The 25631-nt window shown below is 44.6% G+C and overlaps 1 protein-coding gene across 4 annotated transcripts; it reads right to left on the bottom strand.

Annotated features, from left to right (window-relative positions):
• Nucleotides 1–507: 507 nt before the first annotated feature.
• On the bottom strand, nucleotides 508–24952 carry kat6b (K(lysine) acetyltransferase 6B). 4 transcript variants are annotated; one of them, XM_084567796.1, is made up of 17 exons: nucleotides 24715–24952; nucleotides 21605–22466; nucleotides 17542–17650; nucleotides 14525–14640; nucleotides 14224–14305; nucleotides 13566–13695; nucleotides 12412–13373; nucleotides 11157–11278; nucleotides 10117–10229; nucleotides 9869–10010; nucleotides 9564–9725; nucleotides 9019–9112; nucleotides 7174–7405; nucleotides 6732–6891; nucleotides 6026–6307; nucleotides 4871–5165; nucleotides 508–4773 (listed from the first exon to the last, which is right to left on the bottom strand). In XM_084567796.1, exons 2-17 carry the CDS (start codon nucleotides 22220–22222, stop codon nucleotides 1910–1912), a joined length of 6483 nt encoding a protein of 2160 aa, XP_084423922.1. In that variant the 5' UTR covers nucleotides 22223–22466; nucleotides 24715–24952; the 3' UTR covers nucleotides 508–1909. The 4 variants fall into 4 exon arrangements, with proteins under 4 accessions (XP_084423922.1, XP_084423920.1, XP_084423923.1 ...); XM_084567794.1 differs by lacking the exon at nucleotides 24715–24952 and adding an exon at nucleotides 23293–23937; XM_084567797.1 differs by lacking the exon at nucleotides 24715–24952 and adding an exon at nucleotides 23293–23937 and having other exon boundaries at nucleotides 13318–13373.
• Nucleotides 24953–25631: the final 679 nt, after the last annotated feature.

Here is a 25631-nt window from a genome sequence, read left to right as displayed (position 1 = left end):
CAAGCCTTCGCCTCCCGTAACCAAGTCTTGAGCTCACTTGAGACCACTTTTGATATTGACTAGCGCAGACCAGGTACTTGCATTATTTCCTGCCTCTAACATCAACTTGGAGGAGAAAATGTCGCCCCGATGTATCCCACCCACTCGCAGGTGCGCCGATTTTAAGACAACTGTCGTTCACTTCAACTGTAAATGGTCATAATGTAAAGGCTGATTGGTTTTAGTTTCCAAGTCTCTATCGCAGCATCTTTAAAGTCCTACCAATGCAAAAGGCCTGATAATTAAATATTCCACTGTCCAGGTCCGTCTGTGGTCGTCCCATTTCTTCGTTGCTTGGATTTTAACTCGGGACGGGGAGACATTTTAAGAATCTCAATTAAATCCAAGTCTCAGAGCTGCTGTAAAGTTTTATTTTAAAATAATTTCCTGCCTGGTTCACCTCCAAAAAAAAATAAAAATCTACCAGCGTCTTAAACAAGTTTCAAATTAAAAGGAGAACAATCCGGGTACATGGTCAATCATAATTTATTCTTATGCTAAAATGTACAGCATTTTAAGTGACTGACAAAAGGAGAAAAGAGTCATAAATACAAGAAAAATGTCATTCTGTCCGATTTGTGTGCACATAGCCAGGTATTTCCCCTCCTGTTCTCACCAGCAACTCTGTACAGGTACAAAGGCTACAAAAGAGCAATATAAACAGAAACACAAGTACAAGTTGCGTTTTACATGCAATCCATTAGCTTAGTTTGGTCTATTCACAGGCTCTATTCTTCTACACTTCGGTAAAATATAAATCCAACATTTTATAAAGATAGAAAACAAATCTACAGATGGAATGAAAACGTAGCTTTTTTCTTTTTTTTTTTTTTTTTCTTTAAAGGCATTATGTAAAATATCGACTTTGGACTAAATTTATATTTTCTTTATTGTTATTCATCGTTATAATCATTTAGTTCTTTTTAAAATCCCGCCACACTTCTGGACACTTTGAAATGTTTTAGAATTTTTTTTTTTTTTTTTTTTTAATCAGGGTACAAACACTGAGATATGCTTTGTTATTTTTGACAGAAATCAGTCTGCTTTATTAAACAGAAAGCTGCCTCAAGGAGATCTGTTACAAAAAGACTTCAGAATTATACATACATAGCAATAAAACCTCTCAAACCAAAACAGAAAAAAAAAAAAAAACAGGACTAAGTTTACATTTTTTTTTTTACATTATTAGAATTAACAAAATATAGTTTCATCTTTCTCCCCCTGTGCAGGGAAAACCTAATAAAAGGCCAGATATTTTTAAAATGGCTTGCTATTTATTAAGCACGACACTTGTACAGTACTACTCAATGCACTGTCACTAACAGAGACTGAAGCATGCTAATTGTCACTTTACAAAATAAGTACAATAATTTAAATATACAAAGGCATGAGTATAGTACAAACTAATTGTCAGCACTGTTAGACAGGTACACTGAACAGGTTCAAACAGCCACTATCTCCACTTTGTAGCAGGCACATTAAATGGCTTCATTTGAGGCTGCTACACGACCACTGATGAAATCTCTACCTCTGAGCTCTGAACCCGCCCGGCCTAAAGACACATCAGAGACACTAACACTAATTAAATAGATTTTCATCGTAATGATGTAAGGCTTCCCATCCGGAGGAACAAAAATACTTTTTTTTTTTTTTGTTTTTTTTTGTTTTTTTTTTTAAACATTAGCTTCAAAGTTTTACTCACTGATGAAAATTTTTGCATTCTTTCCAAGTGCTGCTGCTGGTTTTTAAGTCATAAACAAAAAAAAACAAAATAAAAGACACCAAAAGAAGAAGAAGAATTAAAAACAAGGCCAGATCAGTGCATCTCTGAACGACGAAATGCACGTGAGAAGAAAACCAGCTCGGGGAGTTACCGCCTGATGAACGGCGCCTTCAGGGACTGCTTGGACATGCCCGTGTTCATGTAACCATGGTGACCAGCTGGAGTGTACACCATGTTGCCATGTGGCGGAGCCTGCATGGGCTGCTGGGGGTATGGCTGTGTTCCCATCATGCCCATCTGCATAGAGTACTGGGGCGACTGGTTCATGTAGGCGTGGTTGCCATGGTAGCCGCTGTTCATCATGGGCTGGCTCATGCCGTAGCCGTTCATGGCGTTGAGGGAGGGCATGTTCATGGAGTTGACGTTGTAGGCCGGCGCCGGCATGATGTTCATGCTCATGTTCACGCGCGGCATGGCGGCCAGCGTCCTGGACGGCGCCTGCATGGCGACGGTCTGCGCCGGCCGGGCGTACATCTGCTGCTGGTGGTGCGACAGCGGGGCCGACTTGGAGCGGGCGGACATGTGGTTCTTCGGGGCCATTTGGGGCTGGATCCGCTGCGAGGGCGGGATGCCCATGTTGCGCTGCAGCATCATGGGCGGCGGCGAGCTGAGGTTCGGGGGCGGCGTCATGGTGGCCTGCACCTGCGGGTTGGAGACTCGATGCGGGGTCTGGGACAAGGACACCAGGCCAGAGTGCTGCGATGACAGCGACGGGGTGTTTGCATAAGATGTGATGGGGTGGGACGCGGAGTGGTTGAAAGGCAGCGAGTGGGGGTGGTCTATGAACGTGTTGGTGAACTGCTGCAGTTTGGCCAGACTCAGGCCGGACGACTGAGAGTAGTGACCGCTGCCGTACTCCCCCTGGTGGTTAATCCTCTCATAGAGGGCAAAGTTTGGGTTGCCAGATTCGGGGATGTCGGCCAGCTGCATGGTGGTGGTGAAGTTAGTCGGTATGGCGCACTGTGCCATGGGCTGCTGCTGGCTGTGCTGACTGTGTTGATTGTGAAGGCTGTGCTGAGCGTGCTGATTGTGCTGGCTGAGCTGATTGTGCTGCAGGTGGTGATTGTGATGGTGACTATGCTGGTTGTGGGGATTGTGTTGCTGCGTGTGCTGGGCTAGCTGATTGTGTGGACCGTGCTGATTGTGTTGGCCGTGCTGGTTGTGTGGGCCGTGCCTGCTGTGAGAGCTGTGTTGACTGTGTTGGCTGTGCTGGCTGCGCTGGCTGTGTTGACTGTGCTGGTTGTGCTGGCTGTTGCTCGGCGGCCGCTCCGCCGCCGCCGCCACCACCACGCAGCCCTGCGGCGACTTGACGTTGCAGTGCGGCGGCGAGCTCAGGCTATTCTGTTGAATCATCCCGCAGCTGCCGGGGTTAACGGCGGCCATTTGTTGGCTCACGGCACAGCTGCTCTGGGGCAGACCACTTGGGGGGATAGTGCCATAGGAGCAGCTGTTCTGGGAGGGGCCTGCCCCACAGATGCTGCCCCCCATGGTGGAGTCGTAGCTGCTGGGGTTCTCGTAGTTCTCTGTGGTGCTCTCGATGCTGCCCAGATCGCTGAAACCACTGTCCACCACCTGCTGAGAGTGATCCGACACCGACGGCACATCCATCATGGGGCTCGTCTCCATGTTGTGGAGTGAGGGCACTGAGATGGCACTGTGGTCGGGGCTGATCTGAGTGTAGCTGCTCTCCAAGATGGAGACAGCTGGGCTGTTAACAGAGCGTACCGACTGGCTGGGATGGGACTGCGCCGAGGAGAGGGGACTGCTGTGGTCTGACTGGGGGCAGTCATCCAGGGAGGTGAGCTGGGGGCTCTGAGCCACATGGGCATAGGTCTGCAGATTCCTGCAGGGCTCCTGGTTCTCCACGCAGTCTTGGAAAACGTTCTCTCTTTCAGTCTCCTGCGTCAGGGACTGAACAGCTTGGGCCGTCTCTGAGTCAATCTCCGTGCAGACCGGGGGATCCTCCCTCAGCACGGGGCTGAGCGTCGGCTTCTCCGCAGGCGGAAGAGGTGGGTGATCTGGACACGGACTAGGCGCGCTCTCCTCCTCCTCCGACTCGGATTCTACAGGATTATCAGAGTCTACAGCTGCTACTGAGGCGACCGCTACTGGTTCCGACGGTGGCGTAACCGCTGCCGCTTCAGTCTCAGCATTCTGGGTGCTTTCTGCAGCGGCGGCTGGTTCCTCTTTACTGCACGGTTCTGTAGAAACCTGCTGACTCACCTCAGAGTCGTTGTCTTCTTTCGGATCTAAAAAAGTTGGGGTGCATTTGGATACGTCTTTTGAACTCTGCTGCAGCTCTTCTGCACCGCTCTCTGGTGCGGCTGCCTTGCTGTGACTGTCATCTTCATCATCTGCATCCTGATCCTCCACTTGAGCTCTCTGCTGTTCCTCCTCCTCCTCCTCCTCGTCGTCATTCTCCAGCGATACAGCACCCTCTGTGCTGCTGTGCTCCACATCCTTGGCTGGGGAGTCCCGCTCATGTTCACTCTCTTGCTGGTCGTCTTCTGGTGGCTGTGGGGAGTCACTCCTGTCCACAGGTCTAGGGGACACAGCCCCAGGAGAGGCAGCGGGTGAGCAGGCCGGAGACGCCACAGGGGATCCTTCAGGGGAGCTTGACTTCTGGGAGACGTGGTCAGCGGGACTCGGTGGCTCGGAGGGAAGCCTCTCTAGCGTTACGTCTGGACTAGCCGAGCCTTTGCCCGCTTTGCCGCCCTCATCTGCGCTGACGATATCCTGCTCTTGTTCAGCTTTTGCTTCCTCAGTCTGAATGTGGTGCTCTTCCGCCTCCATCGGAGTTTCAGGGGGTGTGTAGAGGTTCAGCTTGAAACCCATCTTCCGTTCGTTCTTTAGCCTCCATTTAGGGGGGCCACGTTTGACTCCTTTGGGCCAGCCTTTCTTCCGTTTCACTGGACGGGGTCTGCATGGTCTCTTGGAAAGAACATCAGCCCCTACAAATGAGAAATAGAAATAAATAACAGCTTGTATTAGAACAATCTACTGTAAGATTATGTGAAACACAAGAGATAAAAGTCAAGATGCAAATACCTTCATTCCAATGTTCAAGATTGTCTTTCTGCTGATTCTTCTCCAGCCTCGGGCGACCTCTTCTGCGTTTCACCGGTGTAGTTGCCGTCTTATCCATATGTGCCTCCTCCTCCTCCTCCTCTTCCTCCATCTCGCCCACTCTGCAGGTGCGCTCCAGCAGGGGCATAGGTCGCTCATCCTCCGAGTTGTCGAACGGCTCGTTCAGGACCTCCGTCGTCTCAGAGATGGTCTCCGTTGTCACGCTGCTGTTTATTCGCTTTCTTTTACGCCCTCTCTTCTTGAGAACAATGGTCCTCTGAAAGACAGATGAAAGAAGAACGAATGAGTAAAACCTCCAGTCGAGCAGAGCAGCTTTGCAAAGACTGAAAACTAGGGCACTGGGTGGATGACCTCCACGAGGATATAGCCGAAATTCATTCAGACTTCTGTGCTAAACGTAAAATGTTAAAACCACACGGCAAGACTAAACGTTTGAGCAACGCGGGCTGGAGTGGAAAACCACAAATGAGAAAGGCAGAGTAAGCAGAAACCTCAAGTCTATTTCACATTCTCCAGTTAGTTTCCCACCAGCTGCAGACGAATCAACCGCTCTCCTCTTCAAAATCCCTCACATGAAGAATGTGAAATCAATACTGTAACTAATGCTCAAACTAAACTCCACCATTCACTGTCATTCTGTTCTGGTTTCCGTGATGTTTTTGTTGTAAAAAGGTCTCACTGACATCATGCAGCCGGCTGTAATATTATCTCCAGCACAAGGGGGCAGTGCCATGTAGACGGAACTGAAGTGAGAAGCAAAGAGGAGGGCAGTAAATTAACCATGACCACTGACAATAGTACAAGGTTTAGCCTGCACAGTCTCGACACCAGCAGTGAAAACACAATCTATTATCTACAGCTGCAGGCACACGGGGGAGAGCTCCAGATGACAGGAAGAAGCCACTGAACCATACACTGAATATCATGAATATTTATCAACCCTTTCCATCTCGCACAAGTACACAACATAGTCATTAATGAAGTAAAATATCTAAATATACACACAATTGCACTTTGTCCTCGATATAAAACTTCAACCGACTGATGAGGTAATAAAAAGAGAAAGAGGAGACGGCAGGAGAAGCATGATTCACGTCAGCAAACACTAAAAGTCACCTTTCTCTTGGCTGCAAGCATTGCATGGGCTTTAGTGAGGATGGGCGGCGAGCCGTCTGAGCCGTCGGAGTCGTCGTCGTCGTCGTCATCGGCCTCGTCGTCGCTCACTTCCTCCAGCTGTTGGATACGCCTGGCCCAGGAAGGTGCCGGGCGCCGCTCGTAGGTCCTGTAGGGAACCTTGCAGTGGACTTTGGTGAGAGGCTGCCTGCTCCCGTGAGTCACCATGTAGCCCTCTCTCTCCTCCTTCTCCCAGCAACTGGCCTGCTCCTTCAGCCGCTCAGCCTGGTAATTAAACAGACAAGACGCATTATCTCCGGGAAGAGGCGCACACACGGATCCAGCATCTGAGCAACGAGGCTAATGGGGAAAACAAGAGATTGGAATTAACATCATGACAAATTAATCACTGCAGGTTTCTCCCCGATAATAAAGAGCCGCGTCCTGATTGGATGGCTGCCCGTCATGAAGGAAACATTTCTGTTAAGCAAGCGTGGAAAGATTGCATTTCATGGAATATGCAGTACTATCAATTATGTAGAGAACTGATTTAGGGCAATTTTGCACAACATTAGATGCCTGCTGACAGTGAGAATGCCTTTCCCCGTTAATGGCCTCTATTTGAACTCCCCAGCTAATCAAACAAACATTCACTAACAGCATTTGCAGGCAAGTGTAAACAAATAACAGAGTGAACAAAGAAACCTACATCCATCTCTGCCTCCCTCTCCTCTTCAGACAAGACGGCGTTCAGGGTGGTGGAAGGCGTCCAGCGCAGGGCATCCGGGTCCACCTCATTCTGACGTGGGTTAGCCCTCAGCCTCTCCATGTGCCTCTGAATCAATCGCTCTCGTCTGATCAGAACGATCCTAGGTCACAGTGGGAGAAGCGCATGAGTACACAAACAGAGGGAAGCACTAGCCGGGGAAGACGAGAGAGGGGTGATGTGTGGTTAAATACGAGCACAAAGACAGGCTCTTTGGGACGGCAGGTGCTCCATGTCCTAGGGGGTGCTTAACCTGACTTACTTCTGTCAATATTCAGCGGCATTAATGGATATGCTGTTAAAAATACCCGCTGGCCTGGATAAGTCAGACGGCATACATAAGCGGCAGCACGAGCTGAAGGAGACCGCGGCTCGGGAAACTGACCTGCCATCCTGTCTGTCAATCATGCCGAGCTGCTGGAGAGTAGCGGCGATGTCGTGCGGACACATCCCAGTGGCCCTGCTTATTCCTTTAACACTGATGTGTTTATCTGGGTGCTTATAAAGGTGCTCCAGTATGACACTTTTCCAATATGCCAGGTAGGATAAGCGACCCAGATCTGACAGCGGCTTCTCTGGGGAGCCGGCTTGTCCTTCTTGCCTGGTGAGAAGGTAACCTAAAAAGACACGATTCAAACAAAAAACAAAATGCTTTAGTCAAGCTAGAGGCTGCTGCTGCTGCTGCTGGGTTATTTCAGATTGCAATTCAATCTCTACAATCCCCCCCCCCCCTCCTTCCCTTATGGATTACATATTCATGTAAGGATGTGACACCGAACCCTGGTTGGGATTCACCTTCAAATAGTATAAAGGGAGAAAAGGCAATCAGCTTCCCACTCCTTCAACCTCTGTCAGAAGCTATGATACACGCTGGCAAGGGCAACAAAGAAGGTTGAAACGGGGGAGTAAAGAGGAAACAAAGCGACAGAGCGAAACAGAGAAGCAGCTGGATGTCATTGCTCACAGGAGACTGCACTTAGGAGAGATAACGAACAAGGAAAGGAAAAAAAACTAATACTAATATGTATCTGTGTTTAATTAGTTTTATAGCGGCCCTGTCAAGGGTCATCCATTATGAGCGGCATGAAATTAATTAATGCCTTTTAATGTGCACCCACTACCGAGGAACCAAACAAGCAAATCTAATCGCCAAACAGTGAACACATAATATTCCTGTAATCATGACAATGTTCATTACTAAAGCTAAGAAAAGGAGCCTGTGATAGCAAACACTTAGCGATGAATATTCAAATGAATTAATAGAAAAAGTAATTCTTCATTCTGTCACTTTACAAGTGTATTACCCTTAATAAACCAAAACAAAAAAGGCTCCTCTCAGAGCTCTGAAATATGATTTGAAGGGAGAACATCTTTCACGCAGTCACACACTAATGCTCCGCTCTCACAGCTACCTGAAACAAAGTGCTCCCTTTAATACAATCCAATATAACAGAAAATCTTAATCTAAACAACTTCCAGCTCCAAAGCTACATTTTCCAATAAAGCCTTCAAAGAGCTCAGAACTCAGCTGTGTTCAATCTCCCTTAATCCCCGTCTTTGTTATCAGCACACTCTCAATATCACAGATCCTCTCGCATCTCTTGTGTCTCAATGGTTCCCAAAGTGAACAGGAAATCAAATGCTCCATTACCGCCCGCCCTCTCCCCGCCCGCACTCACTTCTTCTTCTTCCTTCTCATCCTCGCACACAAAGTCGGCAAAGAGACAAACTCTTGAAAATAATAATAAAACGCCTATAATGACAAAAAAAAGAAAAAACAGCAGCCTGACTAAACACAGAAATCCACTCAAGGCAGCAACTGTTTTCATAAGTGGACCGCGCGGCTTTAAATATTGTATGTGTTGCATTTGCAAAACATAAAAGCAGCATCTACGCCTCATCACAAGTCGCACAGAGAATTGGGAGCGTTTTTTTATTTATTTTTTTTATGGAAAAAGCACTTCGGGCGATGCTTAAGTGAAATACTAGTGGCCATCAAATAATGTATGCAGCCAGAACGTTATATTTCTCACTCCTAATCTTCTGTGATTGCCTAAGCACCGCACATGAATGCTCTTGATTAGGCCCCCCCTTCAAAGCCTTAACAAAATAACAGCACCTTGCCACGAGCTGCAAATTCACCCTTTAATCTGAAATTGTTTTTGAAGACCGGTGAAAAACATGAGTTTGGTGGTCTGAAAAAAAAAAAAAAAAGCATTAAGGAACTTACTGAAATCAATAAGGAACCTTCCAAATCCTTGCCTTTGGTACTGAGGCATGATCATTATGCAGGAGACATTGTACTTCTGCTGGCAAAGCTTTTCCTGAGGGAAGGAGAAACAGATCAAGTATGTCAGAGCTCTGCTGAAGCTGGCAATTTACCGCACCTGCCATTGTCCTTGTCTAAAGCCGTGCACGGCACATGCACGCCGCGCACAGAGGGTAATCACGTTCACACAAAAGTGTTAGCATTAGGGCCTTTAACTCCAGTTTATCAGTCAGTGATTTTCCTGATAATTTATTGTTTAGATTGTCAAAAAAAAAATGATAGTTGCTTGTTTTCAAAATGGAGAAAATCACCAATGTTTCTGCACTTCTTCTTCTTGACTAACACGATTATTTAAACGTTTCATTTAAGCAAAACTGTGAATGAGTTAAATCTGAATTACAAAAACAGACAAATTACGACGAGGTCGCTCCACAAATCAGTATCGTCTTTCAAATATGATGTGCGGTATTCCTTCATTTCCCATAAAATCACTCTGTAATTCTTACCTTGGAGAAATAGCCCACAAGATGACAGCCTTTCTCATCATTCTTTGTAAGTATGTAGAAGAGGAAAGGCTCCACATCATAATACAAGGTCTTGTGATCCAGGAAAAGCTTGGCTAACAGGCAGAGGTTTTGGCAGAATAGTTTGCTGACATTTCCATCAACCTAAACACAGAATAAAGAGAGCAAGAGGACACTGTTCAAACAGTTCCCATTTTTTTTTTTCCCCCCTCCTGCTCCCAGAACCATTTCAGCGGGATCTCATGCAGCATACAGTTATTGCTTTATTGCTGTAAAGGCAAGCTGACCTCAAATACGGAAAGGTTGTCCTTTCTGTAGATTTCATTGGCTGGCGGGTGGAACCAGCCACATTTCTTTGTGTGCCTCTGGAGAATGTTTTTGCTTCTCATGTACTTCAGACAGAACTCACACAGATAAAGCTTTTGTAATCTGGTGAAGACAAAAGGGAGAGAGAGATGGTTTGTACCTTCAGAGAAGAGGACAATGAAATAAACGCGGCTCCTGTAACAAGTAGCACACCGCCGTGAAAACTCACCTTGAATATTCTGGTGGGTATGGCGACGAGTACCAGGTCTGAATCTCGTACTTCCCGAATTCAATGAGAGCGGGGCATCGAGCGGAGTCTGTGTTCATCAGAGATCCAGTTCTCTGTGAAGACATTTTAAAACAAAAAACTGATAAATATAGTGACCCAGATAATTCAATGTTACACTGTCTCTTATCACAAGTTCTTATAATTGTATCGTGGCAATTTTTTTTTTTATATCAAGACTGCGCCTCACAGTTCTCATGAGAAAATGAAAGATATCACACTAAATCTGACCAAAGTCGGTTACATAATCAAACCATCTGATCCGCCAGCCTTCAGTAATTCTGAAACTCTGAAGTATTCATAGGTTTCTATGTCTTTATTCTGTTAGTATCTACCATTTGTATTAATTTGAACAACTGCTTTAACATTTAATATTTACAGATTCAATGAGCCTCTGGGCATAAGTGTGCTTTTGAAATCTGGCTAACAAATTAAAACTACATTCACTTGCCAGTTCATTAGGTTAATATAAAGCTAATACACCTCCATTTGAGTCAGAGGGCTAAGAGACTAAAGAACAGAAATACTTTTTGTGTTTGATTCAATACAGTTTTACAGAAATGGGAATTTAGTGCGGCGCTGTCACGACAGAAAGCAATTGTTTTTTTACCAGTACACCTAATGAATTGACAAGTGGGTGTAACCACTGTGAATGTTTTGTTAACTGTCTCAGCTAGTTCGTGTCAAAGGAAAAACACACAGTGAATCAGACCTAGAGATAACAAGATGACGAAGGATGATTACAAAAATATGCTGGAAGCGTCATCGACATCGTACCGTAAAAGCTGTTAGGAACAAAATAAATACCAGAGGTAGGGTGCTGTCATTTCTGGTAGTTATTTAGTTTTTATCTAGATACTTCTCTGTAGCTATTTAGAAAGTTGTCTGCTTCATTATTATATTATACAGATAGGACATCTAGTACCATCTAGGAACCAGGACTCCTCTCGTCTGACAAGCATCTTACGTTCGGCCTGTCTCACCTGAGCTGCGAGTTCCTGGACACGCGTGAACGTCTCAATGTCCTCCTCCGTGACGTGGTCTCTGGACATGGCTGCAAAGTCGGCCTGGGCCTCCTGCTTCACATGCAGCTCATCACTGTGGCCTGTTGCAGGCACAACAACACAACATCAACCCATCAGACAAGCACGTCGTCAAACGCCGGCCTGTTCCAAGGCGGCCGCGGCTGAATAATCTCACAAACGCATTCTATGCAAATGTGCTTATACAGTGAGTGCTGCCGCTGCCGAGCCTGTGTGAGTCTGTGTCTCTGAGGAATTTCATAATGTATCATCTTTGCATGTTTATATGAAAATCCCTAATGTAATGAAGTGAAACTAAATCACTCTAATTGCGTAACCGCTTTCATGTGCTTAGTCATCCACCAAGACAGTTTCCCATGAATTAAGAAGCAGATGCAGTGAAGGGAGCGAGTGTCGACATGAAAAGCAACTGATGTTGGAAAGCAGGCAGTAATTTTATGAAAGACATCAACACCATGACTTAACCACCAAAACAAAAACCCATTACAAGTGGAAGTGATGTGTCATTAACATATTTATAGGAATGTACTTCTGGGGTAAGTGGTGTTTGCAGGGGATATTGTTTAGAACTTCTCGAAACATATATCTGTTTGTTTTTCCTACATGTTATCTTTTTAAACTGTGACTTCACTCATGAAGACAGTGAAATGTAAGGGTTACTGCACTCCTGGCTATAATCATCATGTCAGCTCTGAGTCAACTTGGGTGGGTGAATCACTGGGTTGTATGTGTCTAATGACCGCTGGAAGTGAGGTTGAGTGGAGACAGTGATTTCAAGAGTGAGGGTGGGATGAGGAAGAGCGCGATGCGACTACAGTCTCTACAAGGTAGTGATAACAATGTGCGCACTACTGCAGAGGGTCAAGGACAGAGCAAGGAGCACACATGAGGGAGTTAGTGGGCCATGCACTATGACAAAAGCCGACGGGCGAGAGGATGGAAGCCACGTGAACTCCGCAGCCAAGTCAAAACGCAACGAAACTGTGTTAATAAACTAAAAGAATTCAAATTAGGAAGAAGATTAGTAGTCTGTTAGGATGCTGAGGGTGTCTTCTCAAAGAGAAGATTAGCTCTAGTCTGGAAAAAAATAACTACGAGTGTCAAGCTTTTAAAAAAATAAATAAATAAAAAAACAAGAAGAAGCTTAAAAGGTGTGGAGACGCAGGTCTTGGCTGGAATTTCGAGCCTTGCTTACCATGATTATTCTCAGGCTTAATTCTTCCGTCTGTCAAGTCTCCCTTTCCTGGTGAGAGGGCTCCCTTCTGAGGGCTCACTTTATACCTCAGCCTGCCTAGTGTCCTGTGCTTTTTAAGGAAAGGGTTACGTTTGAAATGACTGACCATCTTAAATGCATGTCCTCTGGGTCGGCCCGGCCCAGCAGATGTGGAGTGTAACCTATTTCTATTAAACTCATTCTTTCCAAGACGCTGGGGCCCCGTCTTGGACGCATGGGCCGATTCCTGCTTATGGGGCATGCGCTTATGCGGCGCGTAGCAAGGTAGTCTCTTTTTCCGCGACTGTCCCTGAGTAGTAAAAATGTGAGAGAGTCCGTCAAAAAGTCCCTTAAGCTGGCTGCTATTGTAGAGACTACTCAGGGAAGGAACACTAGACTGGCTGGAAGAGCTCTGGGGCGAGTTAGCAGAGGTGGAGCTGCTTGACACCTGCAAGGGGGGGCTAAGTCCCGGCAATGTGGAAGCGGGAGGAAGTGCAGAGGACGAAGGGGTTATCTTTTGAGAGGCGTCAGCAGCAAAGGCAAACAGCTCTGGTGGCTTGGAGAGTTTGGGTGGACCCTTGTCTCTAGAGCTTAAGTGTTCGGCGGGCGACTCTACAGCTACAGCTCGCGAGCGACGGCCCACGGGGGAAGGAGTAAAGAATTTGGAAAGCCCATCAATAAGCCCTTTGGTTTTCTTGTTAACAGTGAGTGTAGCTGGGGTGGAGGTGGGCGTGAGGGGGGGAGTGGAGGTGGGAGTGGAAGTGGTGAATTGGGAGGCGTCGACCGCACAACAAGGGTCTGCAACAGCCAATCTGTCTCTGGCGTCCTTCACAGATGCAGCATGACCAGATGAAGGTGTGGAACAGACGGTAATCTTTTGACCCCTACCAGGTGACCCCCTTCCTCCAAGTGCTACCATGGAGCCGTCACCACTGGTTACAGACCTGCAGAGACGAGAGGAACAAAAGTCCGTTGTAGAGGATCAGCTGTCACTGTCAGAGGAGGAATGCAGCCTCTAAACTGTGCTGGAAGTTTGCAGCAGACGGCCACAAACATCGCAGCGGTTAAATCGGTGGAAAGAATGTCGTAATATCAAACAGGACTTCACCTCCAGATTCAGATTACGGCACACTTACATTCTTTGTTTGAGCTTATTTCTGGGCCTTCCGATTGGCTTTGCATATCGACGTTTGATCTGATCGGCTTTCTTGTGCAGCAGTTTCTTCCCGTTCTCCTTCGGCCTGCAGACTTGGCAGATCCAGATTCCTGGAGGGGGTCCCAGCAGGATACAAGCACGGTTTAGTGTGGGTTCATCAATTCATACAGGGGGACATACAGTACACTCATTTGAAACATTTCCTTTTTACTACCCCGAGAGCTGGCGATTACCCCCACCGGCTCACAATGACAATCAATTACTCAGCACAAAGTGAAAATCCATAAAAAAAACATTGGGTCAATTCTCCGTCCAGCGAAATAGACTTCCGTGTCAGCTTGTTGAGCTAAGCTATGTGACTCGTATGAATTGCCTGCCAAATATCCTGCTACAGCACCGTGCACCATCATTACAAGCCTTGCTGTAGGGTCAGTACTGTAATCCAGAGATAGCACATCTCCCCCGGGGGGGACGCTGGAATAATTCGAGATGCATGCAAAGCTCCTAATAAGCCACCGCTGCTTCTCAGTGTGCTGAGTGACAGCCCCAAACGGCCGTGTGAGAAAGAAAAAGGCTTTGAATTGACAGCAGAGCGTGGAGGAGGGGGGGGGGGAAGCCAGACAGTGTAAACACCTCACCTTTTGGCATTCTTGAAAGCGGCGGATCGCAGCATTCCATGTGAAAGCCCCGATCACACGAATCGCAGAACAGCATCTCATCCTGAAAGGAGACAGAAGGCGCACGTGTAAAAGGGGATGTCCCAGATGCATACATGTAACATTTAAAGTCTTTAAAAGAAAAAATAAGCCCAATTGAGCTCAAGAGAGGCTTTTTACAAATCTCAAAACAAATCCTCGGGGACGCACAGAAAATGGGACGCACCTCGAAGCAAACACTGAAAACGGTGTGTGTGTGTTGACATGTATGCTCTGTACTCACGGCGTTTTTCCCCTGTATTCGACAGGAGCTGCAGGTTTTGCATTCTATACACTGCCAGCGTAATCTCTTCACATTTGAGGTTAGTTCGGGGGAAAACTTCAGACATGACGGATGCCCTTCAGAAGCAAACAAAAGCACATATTAGCACATTTTTAGCAGCGTACGCGTCACCGAGCCACACAGTTAAATATTAACACATTATTACATCATTAAAAACAATGGCAGGCCTGTATGTCCACAACACTTTTTTTTTTTTTTTCCCCCGCCCCCCTGCCACAAGTTGTGTCTAAAAAACAGTATGATCAAACATCTGAGGCGCTAATTACAGATAATTTGATCTTAATGAGGCAGAAACAGTAGCGGCACTCATTCTAATGGAAGCCGATCCATGAAAGTCATGTAAAAGCTTGCCTCCGCCTCCTCCTCCTCCTCCTCCTCCTCCTCTCTCTCTCACCCGACTCCCTCACGTGGTTGTAAAACAGCTGTTTTACAGTGAGAGCACAATTTGTGTACACTACCAGCGGTTAATGAAAACCACCTCGACGCTACTTAGTCAAATTTGAGCTATAAAAATGTCAACCGGGAGAACAATTCCTTACGGCATTTAAAATAATTGTTCAAACATAAAGGACTCCTTGGCGGAGGTAATTTTACGGGGAGGGGGGGGTTAGCAGTTTTGTCTGGAACAAAAGAACACTAAAGGAAATGCCAACAATCTGCAGCGCGGAAAAGGGTTGATCTTTGATCCGCTATAACTGGAGTGCTCTATAAAATAGAATCTAGAATTGAGCGAAAACGACTTGGGTGATTTCGGATTCTAATGGTCACTCGGAGCGTTCGTCCCTCTGAGAGCTCGCGGAGTAATTTGGATCCCTTCAGCCGCTCAATCTGAAAATTGTTCTGCCAATAAATCCCTTAAAAGAAAGTGAAAAATACGGAGGAAGACTGCGACATCTGCCTAACCGACGCTGCTGCTGCCAGGGCTCTGCAGGATTCGATAATATAATATGATAATGTAGCTTGTGAGAAGACAGAAACTCGTTGACATGTTTTTTCGGCCTTTATGCTGTTGTAAATAGGTGTGTAAGCTTACAATTAGGTATGAAGAGTTATGTTTTCAGTACAGCAGAGAAAACAGGAGAAACACCCTTTTTTTAAATCAATTATTTTATATTTGATTCTTACTTTAACAGCTCAGGCATCACATGCTACATTCTGTTCAAATCTGCTTGTCCTCAAGTATAAAATGTCCACAAAGACAAAGTGAAATATACTCATGGTTAAACTGAATTGACCATAAAGGCCAGCTGTGCCATTTTTAGTCTTTGGTTCTGGCTGCAGAAACTCAAACATAAGAGCGCGCGTTCACACATTGTGCAGGTTTTACCACACCGGCACAGTGTCTGCACGTCTTTCAGAGCTAACCCTATACTGATGTATGACTTAACTTTCTGCACGGAGACTGCACTGTGACATTTAAATTGCGGGAAAGCGAAAATGTGTAGAAATAAAAGTGACTTTTGACTCCCCAAACACATCCGCGACTGCACCGACCTTCCTACCTTCAAATCTCTGACAAAAACACACCTTTTTAAAATTGCTTTTAATGTTTAGCTCAGTTTATTGTGTTTTTGATGTTATATTTCACATTGTTTTGCTAATTTGATGTCCTTTTTATGTAAAGTGTCTTTGAGTATCTTGAAAAGCGCTTTTAAATAAAATGTATTATTATTATTATTATTATTATTATTGTTTGGGACGCCTTACTGGGGAACATTGTGTACAAAAGAAAAAATGCATCATCGCACCCTTAGATGCATGTAGCCTTAACATCTTTATCTATATTAATTGATTTCAGACCATGGTTAGCTGGTGAAAAACTGTAGCTGGTGCCACTGCACCTTAAACCTTACCCTGTATATATAATTTATATTCTTCCTTCTCTGTTCTCTTGTACATTTGTTCATATGCTAATATGATAATTTGTACATTTTGGCTTATACTATTTCTATTTTATCTTACTAGATCTTCTTTTTATCTGAGGTTCTTAAGAGTGTGTTTTTTTATGTACAACTAAGCTACTGTGACCAAGAAATTTCCCTTGTGGATCAATAAAGTTTATCTAAGTCTAGCTGAAAATTAAGTTTTATGGAAATATTTGCTTTGAGATATATATATGAACTACACCGTGCTATAGCTCTATAGCAACAAATAGCATAGTAAAAGATTTTATTCATATCAAGTACCCCTAGCTGTTGCTAAGTTGTAATTTCATAGTACCAAAGTGATAATACAGTTACGAAGGGTGCTAGCACAACTCTGGTGCAAAATGCTAGTAAGATTAGCATTTTTTTTTGTTCTTTTCTTTCTACGACGTGTTAACTCCTTCACACTACACGTTTTAACAGGACATCCTGCAGGGCCACCATGTAGAGCTCCCACTGTACCTACGCACAGACACCCAATCAGCTTCCTCGAGCGATAAATTCAATAAAGTTTATTCGAACAACAAGACTGCGTCCTCAGCGTTGACAAAAAAAAAAAGACAGACACATCTGAAATGATGACACTGCTGGCTAAATGGTTAATTTAGTTGTGAATATGTTGCTTATCTCTCAAGAAATATCTGACAATTTGGATTTTTACTATTTTCCTTACTGACAATATGCCTTAAATGTAAATGCTGCGTGGAAAACATATTGAACCGTGACCTCAAAACTGAAGTACATGCCGAAACTCTCAGGTTTGTGCATCTTTTAATTATAACCAGTTAAAAGAGATTTTGTTTTTGCATATTTGCCTGACAACAGAAATTAGGCGCAGTCTTCTTAATACTTCAAGAAATGCCGTTGACCCTTATACCCCCACCTCTGCATCCACACATACATCGACAGTGCCGAGCTTTAGAGACTTTTTCCGACACACAAACAGTTTACTCTTGTTTACATCGTGATGACACGGTTCGCGAAGAACATCCAATAACAGGAGGAGTTACACAAGACAAGGCGACGACTTACCACTGCTCCCACAGTCCGCACAGGACAGCAGCTCCTCTGGCCGCTTGTCCCGATTCGACTCTTTCGTTCCGAGACAGAAACTGCATATGGGGATGGGGTCGACCCGGAGCTGGGTGGGTGGGAACACAAACACAGAGACGAAACTGTTTAAGAAACAGAAAATATGGGGCACGGGCTGCGTATTTAAGCGTGTTTGTTTTTCGGACATTTTATCTTGAAGTCATAATGCTGGTTTAGGAAAGAAGAAAACCAGTGTGTGTGGATTTTAAAAAAAGAAGCAGTGAAGCTCAGAGAATAAAAAAAAAAGAGTTGAGTTCTCACAGACTAGAAATGAATAATAAATGAATCTCATCCTCAGAGATATGCTGCATTGAGAGCCACCTCCTTTATCCATTACATCTGAATGGGTAAGTGATCTTAGTAATCGTAGTTTAAGGGCTTAATCCAATTCTTAAAGCTCGCACTCCAGTCGGAAAAGGATTAACCAGCATGTAATCAAATTACCTCAATAATAAAACATGCTCTCATTGTTGCCGCCGTGATCCACTGTAAATGTTGCGAGCCTCAGAACAAACACTCATTTAAGGGCTTACGGTTAAGTTCAGAAGAAGTGAAATATGAGCTCAAGGTTTAAGAAGGATTTCCCCGTTGATCACGCAGAATAAAGAGAGGCTGACTTCACAGAGAAAGCAAGGGGGGGGGGGGAAGACTTAGTGTCATTACTTCACACAGCAGCCAAATCTTAAGATTGAAATCAAGACCAGACTAATCTGAGACGGATGCGATATATATATATATATATATATATATGAAGTTCTCTCTTTAAACGTCAGATCGTACACAAAAGCCTCCAGAGGAGCAACAAACAAACAAACTGCAGCTTCCTTTCTCTGCGCAAGAGGAAGTTCTTTGACGGAAAATAACACGCGCAGGGTGCGACCATAAATAACCCACCTCATCATCAGTTTACACACTAAGGCCTCACCAATTGACTGGAGCTTTGAAGGGCACTCTGGGGATGCCATAATTAGTTCCTGGTTTCTGTGACGCAGATCAGAACGCCGACCTTAAACAAATTTGCATCTTTCAAATATCTGCTTGGTCCTGACCTCCTGCTCACCTTCAGCTGAATTTAAGCGGCACACTTCCTTTTGATTTGTCACAAAAACACAAGAGCATCCTTTCAATCTGTCACTCCAGCCGAATGAATCCCAGGGGGAAGTTGCTGCGTGCGAGGATGCGGCGGCAATTTGGTCATTGTTCCTGGCTGCATCAATTAGTTGTTTTACGGTGAGGGGAAGCAGTTTACTGCCACATCAATGATTACTCTATTTTCCAACCTGCCAGGTCAATATTTGAAAGCAGGCACTTGGCGTTAGTAGCTGACTGGAGCTCACACGGCTGCAACCGGGAACGTCAAAACACAAGAACATCTAGTATTGTGATGAGGCTACACACACGTGGGACAAATAAAATACATAGATCTACAGGTGAATATAATCTTTAAGTAGCTTTGAAAGTAATATCTTTGGACTCTGGACTGGACAAAATAAAAAAGGCAATCTGAAGACAAGACCTTGGATTCTTAGCACTTGTATTCGATAATGAGAACGATTGTTGAGCTGTGGCCTCACATACGATGTTTTGTTGACCGGGCTGCATAAAATTCTGTCAGTCGAGACCTCATTAAAACTTCAAATCACACCGAACAAGGCAAAAAATATATTAGCGCTCGTCCTTGATCACAAGAAAAGTGCTTTTCTGCTAAAAGACGAAGCCAAAGGCGTCTGACAGCAAAGCGTCTGCGTTGCGACTAGTTAAGAGTTATTATTTAGAGCAAACAAAGTGCACGTGTGCGTGTTCACAGAAGCTTCTGCAAGAGAACTACGCCAAAACATTAGGTACATGAACGCATCCTCAAACTAAACGCCCATCGTGAACGTTATAATGCTCTGTTTGTGTTGTAACGGCGCGAGAAAGGTGGTAATTCTACTGTACGGTGATTATTTTAGCCCAAGTGACGGAATAATAGACGCATGTGTTGGTAGAACACAACACAGGTTCATAGTAGTCGTCAAAATGAAAACAGAGCTGAGTCAACAGCTCTCTCTGTTAGTTTGAACAAATGCTGAATACCATAAGCTTCATTAAACTTAAGATTTAGTGCAGGACTTTCATATTCACAGCTGTATCTGTGTCTAACCTGTGTTTTGGGAAGACTGTACTCATCACTAATACTGTGCAACCTGAATATACAAGTACCGATGAAATACTCAGAGTATAGCAACAGTAAAGTTGTTTTAAAAGCCTCCACTGACTTGAGGAAGAGGATTCATTTCCATTAGGAATATTCTTAAGGTCTGGTGATTAAAAAACCCCAAGAGTGATTGATTGTACAGCCCCGAAAAAAAAAAAGAAATGCGAAAATAGGAGAAACAAAACACGCAGCTGAAGAGATGCTGATGATTTACTTGGGGATTCTAAATTAAGTACGTTACAGGAAATTATGCTGCTTCAAAAGAGCAGGCTGTCCTGAGTGAGGGGGTGGGGTCCTATTAGAGCAATGCTGGTGGAGAGAGACAGAGAGAGAGAGAGAGAGAGAGAGAGAGCTCAAGTGGTTGCATAACACAGCACGAAAAAAAAAGAAACTCTCATTCCTTGCCTTTGTTCCTGCCAGAGTCTCTTCAGAATCAAATAAAGTCTAAACCAAGACTGCTCTTTTTTTTTTTTTATCTCTTATTCTCAGCACACACACACACACACACACACACACACACACACACGCGTTGTGCTTCAACAACTAAACCAGGCAGAGACGTCTCATCCTTTGAAGTGAACGGTAAACCTGGACCGAGCGAGGTGATGTCACCAGGGCCCGGGAGCATTAGGGTTGAAATGTTCCAAATGGAAAACAGCAGGCCCCCCCCCCCCCACCCCACCCCCTTTTCCTCGGCTATGAGAGGCATTGCAGGACACTGTGTCTCTAAACACTTCTCAGTTTCACTTTTGGCCTGACCACAGACACAGTCACAGTTGTGGCTCGCAGTATCAAGGTGTCGCTTCCTGATTATTCACAGTGAAACTGGTGAAGAGCAAGGGTGACATCTCTATAGCCTAATTCTGCTCGCCACTTCGGCTGCATAGCTTGTGCATGAAAGTACCAAAACCGCATTTCATCTTGATAAGCCTCGACACACGGTATGCAAAAAAAAAAAAGACTTCACATCACACTACTTAGATGACTGCACGCTAACACTTTTAAGCCATACAATGAAAAACTATTTTCCATCAAACCCTTCTCCTACGCGCGACAGTATCTAAAAATTGCAAAGCAACTACAAAAGTGCTGTCATTTATCTGCACCGTGGGTTATTGCTAAGCACCAGCAACAGAGACACAATCTCTGCAAACTATAAACCACCCCTGAGGTGCCAAAAACAGCGGAAACAACGCAACCTGGAAGTTTGTTTATATGGTTTTATTTCCTCTCCGGGGCATCTCAGTTAGCATTAAGGTCACAACAGCTGCATGCAGTCTGGGAATATTCCGTCTTACTTCCTCAACACATGAAAACTACCAGCAAAAATATCACAGCTCTGTTCACAAACGCTTTGCAACTCACAAGACAGCCGGCCACATCCTTTAAGGTCATTAGGCTAGAGTTACATAACCTGTGGGAAGCCTACAGCAGACTGCCTACCACACACTGTCAGCATGACTTTCTGATTATCCAAGCTCTCTCATTATGGAGACCAGTTTCCCCAAAGGGACGCACTCTAGATGGCGGTGTTTCTGACCTGCCAAGCTGGACTCCAAAAGATTAAGACCACACAATCGTAAAACTCCTATTGAGCAAATTCTCCTCGGTGGAAGCACAAACTTTCCCCCCTTCGTCCTTGGTGGTGATATCATACAAAAAGTCATTACTTCTCACAAAACAAAGCTGTGGTATAACACAATAACACCTTAACAACATGAAGCATTTTTTTAGCGATGACAGCAACGTCTTCTGAGGTAACAGCGTGTGAATCAGCACGAAATAAAGAGGCCAAGGTGTGTGTACCTGGTCTCGCTCGTGGGGGAGGAGTGTCACTGACGACAGGACCAAGGGGGAAGCACTTGGACACCTGGAGCTCCTTCCCTCCACGCCGCCATGGCTGATCCTGTACCGCGGGCCGTTTTTCAACAGCCTGCCGTTGTTGACCGACCGCTTGGCCGCCAGTCGCAACCTTTGCCTGAACGCAGGGTTATCAACAACGTTGGAGAGGTCATCCTGGTTCCTCAGATACCTCTCGATGTTCTTTAGCGAGGAGCCGTGGGTATCATCCAGGCCCTCGATGGCCCTCTTAAGTATTTTATTCCAATCGATATGGCGCAGGTCGCTTGAACTCCATATAGATTCCTTTGATGGCACAGGTGCGTTTGCAGGCAAGATTGATCCAACTCTTCCGGGATTCCCTGGGTCCTTGTAAGAGGCGCTCCCTTTATTTGTAACCTTGAGGATAGAGCCATCATGAACGCTTAATTCCAACTGCTCAAGGACGGTCTTCTTGTCCAGTCCATGCGACGTGGCCACCGCATGACAAATCCTCTCCTCCGAGGGCCTCTGCTTTTGCCTTTTGATTTTCTGTATTGCTTCAAGAATCCACTCCGTGTACAGAGGGTTCGCAAGTTTTACCATGGTTGAACAATTAGCCTCACAAAAATGAGATCCATAAAGATTCCCCCTTTCTGCTGCAGAAAACTCGGTACATCCACATCCTTAGTTAAGGCCAAGAAGTTATGTTCCACGACAGCATCCACGCACCGCTTCTCAATCCTGGGTGTCTGACATTGGAGTTGAGGAAAAGTTGGCACTAGTAAATTCCACCGGGGTAGTTACCAGCTGACCTGGAGATGTGTTTTATCGAACTCCCAGCTCAGATCTAAAAAACAAAATGCATTTTGAGTCACAAAGTTTCATGCAACTACACCTTCATATTCACACTGTGCTAGCTTATAGCATGTTTGGTACAGAGGCTAAGCTACAGGAATGCAGGACGTTTAGGATGTGCTAAAACATGAGAAACAGATGGATAAAAACAGATGCAGGCGCTGTCATGGCCGTTAAAAGAAATCAGAGTGACTTAATCCGAAGTCTGACACCATAATCCACACACCGAAACAGATGTCCATTTAAACATTTTCTAACAAAAAAAAAAAAAAAAAAAAAGTTTCCACAGTATGACAGGTTAGCTAGAAACTTCTACAGACTTGCGGTTGGGGAAGGAGGCGGGGAGAGGGGGTTACAGAAAAATATAAACAGTCTCCTCGTACACGTACATATTCTCGGTTTCAGATTCCGTATCGATACGAAATAAAAAAAAACATTCATACTACTAGCAATTTTTTCCAAACATATATGTATATATATATGTGTGTATATGTTACCGTAAACATTTCGTCGTCAAAACGGAGAGCGTACGTAAAGTTTAACCGTTAGTCGTCCGCACGAGACTTTTGACAGCTCGACGTCCGCAACGACTACTAACTGATCAGCGCGAGCGAGCGTTCTTTTTTTTTCCCCCTTTTTTTTCTTTTTTTTTTTTTTTAATGACACACGTATAATCAATGCTCACTTCCTGACAGCTGCCGTTAAGACGCTCGAGGCGCGTCCGCAATCCCTCTGCGACGGAGGAAAAAAAAAAAAAAAAAAAAAAAGAAAGGGTACGGGAACGGCGGAGAACCCGGTAACAAGTCCACGTAACAAACCTGGAGTTGTGTTCCGCTGAGTTGAGCAGATAAATGACAGCGTTGCCAGCGTTTACTGATGTCACCTAAACAGTCGCCATTTTGTTACAATGTTGTAGTTTACATGAATCCGACATGACGCTGATTACAATCCAATGGAGTCTCATTAAACCTTACCTACCACTAATGTGCCCTCCCTAGCAACTTCAATATTGGCTGTAAAGACAAGATCCGATTTCTGGTTTGATAAAGCACATGTCAATCTTTATGTATGAGCTCACTCCACGAGCCACGGCACTGGCTGTGTGATCTGTCACTTCACTCGACTGACCCGCCTCTTAAGGTGCCTCCGAGTGATGAATCGATATCATTCAACCTCCCCGGCACTCTTTTTTTAATATCTCAACTCGCAGCTCCGAACCGAGACGACGCAGATGTTGTTAAGTTATAAACGCGCCATTAAGGACGAGCAAAAAACACGTCCGGGTGATATGTATGTAGTTTTTTTTAAACGAGGTGAATATTTAACCTCATTTACAAAGCGTTTAACGCCGGCCCACCTTTACTTAGATTCCTCCTTGAAACAGTTGGTTACACTTGAAAGTGATTTGGATCATTTTTAGACTTTAATTGGCTGTTTGTTAGATCTATCATTTGTTTGCATATAGGCTGATTTTTTTTCTTAAAGCGGAACACATTTTTTATTTATTTATTTATTTTATTAATTTCCAGGTGGCATATTAAAAGACTCCTGTAAGGCTTTAAAAAAAAAAAAAAAAAAAAATGTGTCGCCTTTTTCCCCCCTTCTCTTCTTTATCTTCCTCCCCTTCTCCTTATTTCCCCGAGAGGAACCCGTAATTCTCCCGGATATTTAACATTTAAACTATGTTAAATTGGGGAGACGTGCATACGCTTTCCGTCAAAGCCGAAGAGGAAAAGTAGGTTTTTCTTGCTCGCTGCACGTCCGCCAGCGAAATTATTAACGTCCCGTGTTGCCGCCGTGCAACGATGACATGACCTCTTTATCAACCATTAACTATCAAATATCTCCAATGAGGACAAATAGTGAGCCCCCGAGGGGGTAAGGAGGAAAAAAAAAAGATGTTCAGGGGGGAATACAAGTTAACACGACTGCCGGGAGAGCAGCTCCTTCATCACTGCTTCTCAATTATGTATCGCTAGTTTCTTTAGCTCCCATTTCTCAGCTTCAGCTCCGCTTCTCGTTTTTATATTAAGGGAAATGATACACAGCCGCTTTGGATATTTAACACCGCATCCTCACACAGATAGAACCGTAATCTGCAAGCCGCTGGGTTATTATAAAATAGTTTCATGCAATATAACTAGCTAGGGAAGCTAGATTTTTTTTTTTTTTTTTTTTTTTATAAAAAAAAAAAAAAAAAGAGGGCACAGGCTACGGTAAATATTTGCTGGGTAGTTTACCTCTTCAAGTTTTTCCCCCCCTCGGATACTCCTCTTCATTATCGTCGAAGGATAAATGTGAAGCGACATATCCGAGCGATTTGGTGGGGATTTGATCTCCTAAAACGAAGGCTGGAAAGCTTGCGCCGAGACATGGAGAGGACCTGATAACAACTAATTGAAAGGTTAATCTACATAGCAGCCTGTGACAAAGTGGTACCCTCCCCCTTCTTCTTCTTCCACTGTAGACATCCCTACTTCAGTGTAGTGGAGCGGACCGTCGCCCCTTTAGTGCGCTCCTACAATGATATTGTCAATTTCACTTTCCACCCCCCCTCCTCATCCACCACCACCACCAGCACCCCCCCCTCCACCTCCATCAACACATCCAGTGATGAGCCAAGAGGAACATTTTTACACTACATAACATCTTTATGTCTCCTATTAACATCAACGCCCCTATGGGCATTTTAAACTTCCATTGATGTGATTGATTCTGACACAAACACATAAATCCAGACTTTTATTCCAAAATGAGATTTCCAGCACTGGCCAATATTACCCGTTCAGGGCCGCAAGGGATATTATAATAACACCCTAATCTGTTAATTAACTCCACCAAGCCCAAGGAAGAGCAATAGTTGTTAGCAATAATGTAGATCATTAAATTTTCAGTTTTTAGACTTGCGCTCCCCTCACTCCGCTCACTCAACCCAACTCTTCAGCAGCATTAGAAATGCCAGAAAGCTCATTTTTCATGCAGTAATACGGATGTAATTAGAGAGATAATTGGTAACTTCCCATCAGATTATAAACACATGCAAGTACTGTACCAGCCGCTTTTTTAAAAGATCTCAAATGAAAGCGTTTAACCCCCTGTAAAAAAAATAAAAAGAGAAAAAGAGAGAAGAAGACACGTTTGATGTGTAATTTGATTT

The sequence above is a fragment of the Chelon labrosus genome (assembly GCF_963514085.1).
Source record: "Chelon labrosus genome assembly, chromosome: 19".
Lineage (NCBI taxonomy): Eukaryota > Metazoa > Chordata > Actinopteri > Mugiliformes > Mugilidae > Chelon > Chelon labrosus.
Note: the sequence above shows the minus strand (reverse complement) of the source record. Positions and strands in the feature narration are given on the sequence as shown.